Source organism: Pyxicephalus adspersus, chromosome 9 (assembly GCF_032062135.1).
Source record: "Pyxicephalus adspersus chromosome 9, UCB_Pads_2.0, whole genome shotgun sequence".
Lineage (NCBI taxonomy): Eukaryota > Metazoa > Chordata > Amphibia > Anura > Pyxicephalidae > Pyxicephalus > Pyxicephalus adspersus.
In genome coordinates this window covers 38,734,218-38,744,673 of record NC_092866.1, presented here as the reverse complement: position 1 = coordinate 38,744,673, position 10,456 = coordinate 38,734,218, and the positions used below count along the sequence as shown (strand labels likewise).

The window sequence follows — 10,456 nt, the reverse complement described above, 5'->3', positions numbered from 1 at the left end:
ACTGGCAGCAGTTTTCAGTCGTGGAAATTATTTTCTCTTTTCATATAGGACAGAAGATCTGTCCTTGGAAATGTCCTAATTTATCTGCATGGATAAATTTGATAAAAAAACACACTTTTTAAAGTAACACTGAATTTTAACACTTTCTTAACTAGCAAATATATGCAAGTTTGAGATCCTATATCTATGATTATACCTATCTGTTGGGTGAAAAGCCTGAGAGGAGAATTCGTTTGCATGATAAATACTATAGCGTGGAGTGTATATACACAATAGTGAAGTGTGATTTATATTAGTTTCGTTTTGCCTCAAAGCTGTGTGACCTAATACTTTTACATCCTTCTTGCTGGCTGTTGGGGTTTTCCACTGACCCAGGACAGTGGAACAGGTTGGGGGGGTTCAGGTAGTACATGGGAAGGGGGAGTTCTTTTAGATGTTGTAGATTATGTCCACCTTTTAATGCATCTGCATGGCCGAGAAACATGTGGTAGGCCTAGAGGTTTCCTTCCTCTGCTCTACTTAGGAGGGGCAACTATCACCACCAGCTTGGTGGTACTAGGTCTGCCCTCCTGGGAAAAAACATTACAAAGTCCCCCATCTGATAACAGTTTATAATGCAGTTTCTTTCCAAACTTTGAATATAGGTTCCTGGCAGAGATCATGATGCTGTCTTGTGGCATACAGATGCCAAAGGGGAACAGGTGTATGTGGGATGAGCAGTGTCTTTTAGGCACTCTGAATACGGTTCTGTTGCATAATGGAGTTGGTGTTCTCAACACTTTGTGTTACCATGGTGTCTCCATACATCCCCTGGTTTACTATTTTACAGCGATCCCTGAGTTTCTAAATATTTATGGTCTCTCTATATGCTTCCAAAGTTGCTGAATCTCCTCAGAGGTCTAGTACCTTTTCTATACCAGAGACCCAGTTCCCCCTGTCTCCCTACATCACTACATCTCTGGGTACTAGCTCCAGAGTGTATTTACTGGGCTTCCTTGTCTGCTGTGCTTGTATAGAAACCTCATTTCACACTACTATCACTACTTGGCACTTTGTTTGCTTGTGTAGCCCATTGTCCTTGCAGGATGTTCTGGTTAACATCAGCAGCTTAGTCTACACTCGATACTCCACACTTGATAAGACGGTTCTGTACCCTGCTTGTTTGCTCAAATGCCAAACTAAGAATACAGTATGTGATGAAAAGTAAACCATAAACTTTACCAACTGTGTTTAGACCTACAGTATAAATCACTCCTGGATGCCTACTGTCATGTGGTAGTATTGTTAATGCCTTGAATACCTTTTTGTTTTTATTTTTTTATTTAAAAAATACTTATGATCCTTCTTTCTATTAAAACCAAAACCTTTACTAGGCTTGGGACCTTTCTGGATAGCACAGGCACCTAGTGTGTGCCCCACTCTCATCCATAAAAGGCCCCCTAGAATCAGACTTTCTAAAAAAGCCTCCTTCACTTAGGCAAAACCAGGCTCTCACCTGAACTCAATGGGGGTTTGGGCCTCATCCCTACAACATGACACTCATGTTGTAGGGGTCTGTGTACACGGAGCTATTGGAATATGGAAGCCCCAGGTATGTGCCCTCTCAACTTGGGAAATAAAGGCAGAGGTTCTAAGTATCCCATTACTTTTCTCAGAAAGATTTAAAACAGCCCAATAAGTAAAAGGATCATCACACAAAGGATTTTTTTGTAATCAAAGCCACATTTCATTGGCTGCTTTATGGGTAGGAGAGTGCTGCCCCATTTCCTTTAGACCTGCTTCAGGTTCCAAACGTTTTTAAAAAAACCATGCAAATGCTGAAAAACACTATCAGTCCAAGTCTATGGTGGAGGCATATTTAATTACAATACGTGATAAAAAGCCCCGTCCCCCTTAGGGAGGCAAACTGCCCCTGGGAAAAGGAAAAAAACACGGAAATGCTTCTGCCACCTGTCAAAAGCAAATTCATTATTCTTTTTGGTCCAGTGTTAACCAGCAGTAAAACAGCTCAAAACCCCTGCACAAAACACTAGTCTGTACATGTTAAAAAGTTTTGTTTTTAAATGGACATGGCTTTATGTTATTTTCCTAAATTGTCACTCCAGAGCAGCACTGAGAGAATGTGACCACCTACTAGAAAATGGGAAACAAATTAACTTAAAAGGCAGTCCTCTTTCAACACATTCATCTTTTGTTTTTCCTCCTCTGGATGAGCGCTTATGATCCTTGGTGTCTCTCTTGGATATCAGAGGCCCCCACCCTAGTCTTTTCTTCCCTTTGACCCCTTGACTGACCTCAGGTGTTAGGGTTACTATCTAAGCCTCCCTCTTGATTCCACTACTCCGATGAGATACTGGATTGCCCTAAAGGAGCCTTCTCTTCTCAGATCAGGTGGGTATAGACTGTGTTTGGGACAGTGATGCCTCATAGGATGAACCCAATGCAGCAATCGAGTGATGCCAGGTACCAGTGGTAAAAAGCCATTTACTAGTTTTATCTTAACCTGTGTATCTTCCTGCTAAGAGTGTGCTTCCTGCTAATTTAACAAATGCCTGGAGTTGGGCAGGAATGAATCTTCATCAGCGTGAAAATTATTCATTTCCAGCATCAAGAAGTTACCCTTTACTTTTCAGTCTTTAGAATCTCACTACTGTTTTTAAAGAAAAATGTCCATATTTCAGATGTTAGAAACTTCATATTAGCTTACCTGTAGCGGAACCCCATTTTTGATCTTTACTGGAAAAACAAGAAAGGGGGAGTAAAGTCTCCAAAATGTACAGTTGCCCATTGGAAAAACAGACTATTCAGAAAACTTGCAGGGTTATGGGAGTAGAATATATGCTAAAAACTGGAAAACTGGAACAGCTGAAGCTTTTGAAACCTTCCTGTATTTGAGCGATAAATCTTGATAGCTTTGGGAAGCAGTTTAAATAAAAATCGGTTAATTTTAATTCTAATCCGATTCTCCACTCCCTGACTAGACATTTTAGACACGTGATGGCTTTTAGCTAATTGGCACCTGAAAGACTGTTGCAACATCTTGCTCTCCATCTAATAAACTGCAAGTATCCATATAATCTGCAAGCCTCTAAATTGAATTGTTTGTAGACTTGTCGTTTTTTCAGCAACAAAAATAACCGTAATATAGTTCAGAAATCTAATAGGGCAACATTAATCATTAGTATGCATTTTGTGAAAGTATTCCCTAAATTCCCAATTATAGGTGGAAAGGCATCAATCATAGATTTTGTCCTTAAACACAACTGAGCAAACTTCTTAATACATTAATTGCCTGGTTCTTTCTAAAACTTAAGCCACTTATTAATGACCTTTCATACAGCTTTTAAACATTTTTAACCTATAAAGGCTGCTTTTCTCTGCTACCTTCATCTCAAAATTCTGCTATTTTAAAATGTATTTTTTTCTTTATACTGCCTTACTTAATATGGCAAAAGTGATATGAAACATTTGAAGCTTGTTTTTCTGCAGATGTTTCAAAACACCACACCAGTCTTTTATAAGGAATGTAAACTATTTATGCCTGCCAGAATCCTGAAACTTTTGTGTCCCAGATGTTAATCATTTGCATATCCTGGAACTTTGGCATTTTCTTGTTTCTCTTTGGGTAAACATGCAGTAGGAAAATAGAAACAGGATTATGTTATTGCTGATTATGCATGTATTTGTTTACTGTCCTTCTGCTTTTTTTCTGCACTTACTTGGGTATGTACACACGGCAATCATTTTCATTGGAAAAGATCTTTCACTATCCTTTCCAACGACTGCACGATGCATGAACAAATGCTGTACATACAACACTGTTCTAGCTCTCTGGAGAGGGGAAGGGGAGAGCGACTGAGTGACACCCAGCTGCGCTCCCACCCCTTCACTTCGCATTACGATTGTCCATGGATCCAGGCCAGGAAGACAGACGACGAGCACTGTACACAAGCAATATTCTCATCCGATATCAGCCCTGAGCTGATTATTAGACGAGAACCATTGCATGTGTGTACGTAGTCTTAGAACTGCAGTACTGAACTTCATGGTCATACCTTTGCCCCCTCTTTGTTGTCTTGATGCACTTAAAGCACTTCATCTGCTTTTTTTTAACCTTGTTAAGGAATATATATTTACCTAAGGCTATGTACACCTGTGCGATAATTATCATTGGAAACGAACGATTAACAACTGATCATTCGATAATCAGGAACAACGACTGGCTGACAATGAACGAGGGATGTCACTGGTGGATCTGATTGGGCGACGATCGTTCACTATCTATTGTGTGTACAGTTCTTCAGTGATCATGGATGTTTCTGCGCTACACTTTCTCCAGTACACGTCAATTCCTGCATCGTTCAAATGATTGTATCTAGTGTGTGTACATTATTGGTGGATTATATTTGAACAGATCAAAATAATCGTAAATATTGTTGATCAGTCGTTAATCGTATGTTTTCTCGCAATAATTATTGCACGTGTTTACGTAGCCTAAGTCCACCAACCGACTCCTTTGCCTGTGGGATGTCCGAACAGTTCTTTCATACTGATGAGACCTCTGCAGACTCTAGGATCCTGAGAGGACCTCGCTGGTGTACAGCCAGTAGTAGGAGTCCACATCCTGAAGTGGATACATGAAGGTGGACTCTGCTTCCTGTCAACAGAAAAATGGAGAACCCAGATCTGGAGGGTCACATGACTGTGGCTTTAGGAGAGTAAAATAGCACTTATATAGTTTTTTTTTTTGGAGGAGAAGGTTAGGAGAGCACAGACATCAGCTATAAGTATAGCTTGACTGGCTCCATATTTAGGGTGCTTTTGTGTTCATAAACTATGAACTGTAAATCAATGTATTTTAATGTACAAATTTAATTAGTAAAAAAAAGTTATAAAATAACAATTTTGTGTTGACCGAATGCAGCTGCACAGGTTTTTCATTGGATAAGATCAAAGTACTGTTACAAGAGACTTTGGGCAGTTTATATACATGTGCATTTATATTTGAAATACCTGCCATTGTCTTTAAAATACTCAGCCAGTTAACAATGTAATTTAGCATCTTAGTCTATGCAAATCTGCATCCAAACACAAATATATACAGTCACAGCATTTAACAGGAAAGCAAAGTTGGTTGTGTTCCAAAACAGCGTATACATATGTTTTAGGGCCAAGACATTTGCAGATATGCATTCACACATGTGTCTTTGTGACACATGCCCTTCTCTGGTGGGTAGCAGCTTTCTTTAGAAGATAATATATATTATACTGCTAGTACATGCACATAAAATGCATCTATGTGCATGAATTTTGCTGATGGCTGTATTCATTCAGCGTATTGCTTTCTTTGGTACTAATTGAAAAAGTAAGGGCAATAACTCGTTACCCACAACTTCAAAACCAAGTCAGCAATACCATCCTCCATTTTTTTTATTATGATTGGTTCTTTTTAAAGATCCTGTCTTCCTGTACAAAAAAAAGTGTGCAAACCATAGCCTCTGACATATTGACCTAATTATAAATTGGCTATATAAAGTAAAAAGAATAAAAATCTATCTTTTTTCATGTAAATAAAACAAAGCAGAGAATTTGTGGACAGTGTTTCAGTCAATGTGCATTGTTCTTGGGCAGAAATGGTTATCAAGAATTTGTTAAATGACTTTGTTACACTTTTGCTTCAATCACAATGCACTTCCCTTGTCATGCTAACTTCTGGCATACTCTTGCTTCTTGCTCTTCCAGCACCTGCCAGCTCACTTTCAGTATCTGATCCATGTGTGTCTTCTAGTTGGAAGGGGTTGACACGCAAACGTGGAGGCTTAAAATTGAATGTTGCCAAGCTCTTGGCCCTTCTACGCTTTTCCCAGTGCAAATCCTGCTTCTTCCTACGCTGCTCTTCTTCTTGGTCCACAAAATCTTGCAGCACCGAGCGGAAGAGACGTGGGATCTCAGCTCCTTCAGGCTCAAACTCCAACATCAATCTCCGGAACCTGCACATAAAGCCAAGAGAAAATACTAATAATTAGGCTTCTTTACGCAGTCATTGCACATCATATACATTTTGTTACATTACATTAAAGTACTAAGGTTCAATATCACTTCAACTTTTGTCACTTACTGTGTTCTCTGAGATTAACCATCAGCAGACACCAAGTACGTCTCCTTATTTCTATGACAATACTTTTAACATCATCTATTGTTGTATTTGATACCCTTTCATTACTAAAAGTAAACCAAATATATATGTCTTGATTAGAATTGTATAATATTTATTGCAATATGTTTTATATAAACATGTTATATACTATATTATTGTACTCACTGTACTATATATTATCACAGTTCTAGTCTCTCAATCCCCTGAGGAAGCCCATTTGGGAGAAACACATCGGGTATCGAGATATATTATTCTGCTGTTCAATCCTTTGTGACATGGTCCGAACACAGATCTTGATTCTAGCATAGAAGTACGTGTTAGCAGAGTTTCTTCTTCAGTGGGACTAGTTGTGTCTAGTTTTAGTCAACCTTTTTTTTTACTAAAAAGTGTTCTGCCTATAAAAGCCTGTTTTTTTTCTCTCTATTTATCCTAAATTAAAGTACTAAATAAATAATTTTATTTAATAAACTAAAATAAATTAACACTTTTGAGATAAGTATTGACCAATCCTTTAGAATAGCTGAACCAGCTCATATACCTCAACTTGCATATTTCCCTTAAATTTGAAATGCTCTTTAGGGCCCATATGTATAGTGTTCTCATGGACTTTATTATTGTTGTGCAGGTAGCCATAATTTTATCTGGATTGCAGAGTTTGTTTCTTAGCCAGAGAAATTATTTGTTTGACCTGGTGTAATTGTCACTGGGACAGAAGGAAATGGAAAATCCAAATTTTTTTAAAGTTTGTGTCTTTGCCATGGCTATACTTTGATTTTTCTGGTGACATTGTCACTAGGACAGGAGGTGGAAAATCCAAAATTGTATAGTTGTCATTGGAACAGGAGTTTAGGGAAAATCTAAAACGGAGAGACAACTGTCAAAAAATAAATTTTCTCTTTACTTTGAATTTTTTTTAAGTCTGGGGAAAAAAATTGCTGGGTGTTTATCCATCCCAATATTTAAAAATTATAAAAAAAGTTTGTGTAGGTACACATTGATATACTTTTTCCTTGTTGCTTTATGTACAATGTACCGAAACCCTGTGCACTGTGTTGCCTGTTTTCTTCTAGTAATATATGATACATAAAAGTAAACATTGGGTGGCTATAGTTTGACTTTATTGCGCGAAAGGACTATTCAACTGTTATAAGCCTTATTTTCAATCCAATCATTACTATTCTTACAAAGCGTTTTTTTAACACTACCTGATATGATTTCTTTTCCTGCCCTGTAAAATAGACTTCTCACAGGATCTCACAATTATGACTAACTTAAAGATTGTACATTTGTATATTATTCTGTTTTGTGTTCCAATTAATATTTTAAATTCGATTAAAAAATTTATTTTTTTATAGTAAAAAAAAAAAAATCAAAAACACAACTAATGCATGGCAGTGGAAATAATGCATGTGTTACTCTTTGTGAATAAAGTTTTACCAATGTGCCATTTGCTACATATGCCCATTGTCATGAGCTGTTGTTCATAATAAAAGGTGTAGTAGAGAAGTAAAGACCAGAAAACAGAGAACATCACAAAACATTATTTAAAAGCGTATCCATGGTTTGTCACTGTACCTGAGAATAGCGGGACCACACTGTGAAGGACTTATTTTGGAGCAGATATCTCTAAGCTCGAGCTGGTCACCTGGAGTGATTTCATAGCCTTGGCGTGGAATGGAAGCAAGCCATGTATAATCCACACCACTCTTTACGCGACGGTACTCAATAAAGCGTTCCCGTTGCTGCTTCTCTGCACGTTTAAGATGGGATCCCAATTCTAACATGAGAGTCTCTGTGACCATCTCTGCGCTAGTTCTGGGTGCCAGTTTCAGGGCAGAGTTGTCGGAGTCATTCCACCCAAAAAGTCCTGCCAGGAACATCCTCTAGACCTAGTAAAGACAATATCACACATAGGGTACATGTCAATAAGATGAATATCACTTTCAGAATAAATAAAAAATTGGTTTTCCATATTAAGGCAGCTGTTTCCTGTTATTCACTTGATTTTTCTCCTATGTCAGTAATACATACCTATGTCTGTAGGTCTCCCACCATGGAGGCTTTTTTGACTCCCTCCTCCAGCTCAGGGCTGATAACAAATAATCTAGATATTTATTGAAAGTAGGTAAAACTACTATCAGTTAATGTTTTCTTTGGTGTAATATAAAACGAATATTAATTCTGGTGCCAGATCAGGTGGCTTCATGGACACTTCTGATGAACAAAAAAAAATCACAATTCTTTGTAGTACAGTATAGTAACAAAGATAGACTGGAGGTTCATAATATAACAGATGTCAGTTGGTGTCCAGTTCTCTTTAACTCAGTTTCCTATAAGCCTTCTCCAAACCCATTCAAAATTATTTACTGCAAGTGTCCAACTGTTTGCCATGTTCATGTCACAGTCCTATGTTCCATACACAAAGTGGAGGAGAGAACTAAGAGGACTCAAAGCCATTGCTAACCAAATTTTTATGATAAATATCATGCAAAGTGTAGATAATGTTTGCATATAGTATATCACAAAAAAAGTACAGTGCTAATAAAATGTAATTTCTTTGAAATCTCTTAATAATTAAAATATTGTATCAAAAGCAGAGGAGGTGCAATTACCTGTAGTCTTCTCAAAGTATTTCCAAATGTGCTTGTCCTGGTATTTCTTGTCCTGCTCAGGACCAAAGGTATCATCCAACTATCTGTCACCTATTTCTTGGCTCCTTGTGTATCTTTTCATATGCATATGTCTCCGTTTTCAGATGCTCCTTATTTTTTATCTACTTATTTAGTCTTTTTTTTCTTCTGTCTCCACTCTTGTCATTGGAGCTGTACTTTTTAAGCCTCATGTAATGCTCTGTAATCTGTGGATTCAGTCCACTCAGCATTTTCCTTACTGGGATATGACAGACTAGTTATATAACAATAGCTCATTTGTGTTGTGAAAGCTCAACTCAGGTGTGGGCTATATATAATGTAACACTTTCTATGTATTTCTCACACAAAGCACCTTTAGTTATACTTGTATACAGCTATGAGAAAAAGAAAGTACAAGTATTTTTAAATATATGAGTTTTGTACATCAAGACATAATAAAAAAATCATCTGGTCCTTATAAGGTCCTAAGATAGGTGAATATCGCCTTAGATGAACAACAGCACATAAATATTATACCAGGTCTTTATTTATTTAACAAAGATGCAATCTAAATAAGTAAAGCAGTGTGTGAAAAATTAGAAATATCCTCACCACGTCCATAGAATAGGATTGTAAGTGGCAGCCAGGTGCTGGTAACCAAATGCTCTTGGTTAATTGATCATCAGCAACTGTGCATCACCTGTAAAAAATAGGTTTTGGCAATTTGCCGGGCTGGAGCCATCACATGTAAGTTAATACAACCCAATGATCCTAGATATGCTAGTGTTTCTATCCAATCAATCTGGGATAGGTTATAAGGCCATTTTAAATTGAAGTCCAGCATTCTTTGATGATAAAGATTATTCACCAGTGGAAAAGATTGAGGATAGTTATCAATCTTTTAAGAAGCGGATATCCCAGAAAGTTTCCTTAAAGGTCTTACCAAGTAATATTGCAAAAAAACATAACTGCTACAGCTCAGACTCTACAGGCTTCAGCATGGATATTTTAAAACAATAGAATTAGAAAAGGCATGAACAAGTATTGCATGTTTAGGAGAGTTGCTGGGGGAATTCCTTCTCTCCTAAAAAAAAAAAAAAGAAAATTTTGCAAGGTTGCATCTGCACCGACCACAAGACTTTGGAATTATGTTTTTGGACAAATGTGGAGATGTTTGGCCATAAAGCACAGCACCAGATTTGCCAAAAACCAAATCTAGGACAAGCACCCTAGACCAACTGCCAAGCATGCCGGTAAAAGGTCATAATTTGGCTTGTATTGCAGCCACAGGAACTGGACACACTGCAGTAATTTCATTGATTATGTACTCCTCAGCACTTCAAAGTGTTGCCTGGTAAGTAGTATTTGATGAACAAGGTAAGCTGTGGGTAGAGATGGAGAAGACTGCAACCGCAGTCTCTCTCATAAAGAAATTACCACACTATTGGGAATCCCAGGGCCCACCTAATAAACATCATGAAGGCGGCCTCCAGGGGTTCCCCCCTACACAACTTTGACTTCAATGCAACCTTTTCTGCTGCCATTCTAAACTACTATTTCATCAAGCCATCTCTGACTGACTCATCCTATCCCACTCCTGGATCTCAGCAAGCTTTTAAACCTCACTACAACCCACATTACAGGACCAGTTCTCAGGGACTGTTTGCCA

General features: G+C 37.8%; 1 protein-coding gene across 1 annotated transcript; it reads right to left on the bottom strand.

The window, feature by feature from the left end:
- Positions 1-4,854: 4,854 nt before the first annotated feature.
- On the bottom strand, positions 4,855-8,956 carry LOC140337798 (protein RD3-like). The gene is made up of 3 exons (XM_072421607.1): positions 8,770-8,956; positions 7,733-8,046; positions 4,855-5,990 (listed from the first exon to the last, which is right to left on the bottom strand). Exons 2-3 carry the CDS (start codon positions 8,035-8,037, stop codon positions 5,678-5,680), a joined length of 618 nt encoding a protein of 205 aa, XP_072277708.1. The 5' UTR covers positions 8,038-8,046; positions 8,770-8,956; the 3' UTR covers positions 4,855-5,677.
- Positions 8,957-10,456: the final 1,500 nt, after the last annotated feature.

Coding starts and splice junctions, on each gene's coding strand:
- LOC140337798 (XM_072421607.1), bottom strand. CDS start 8,037: ATGTTCCTGGCAGGACTTTTTGGGTGGAATGACTCCGACAACTCTGCC. Junction 5,991..7,732: donor TGTGGTCCCGCTATTCTCAG/GTACAGTGACAA, acceptor CTTTATGTGCAG/GTTCCGGAGATTGATGTTGG.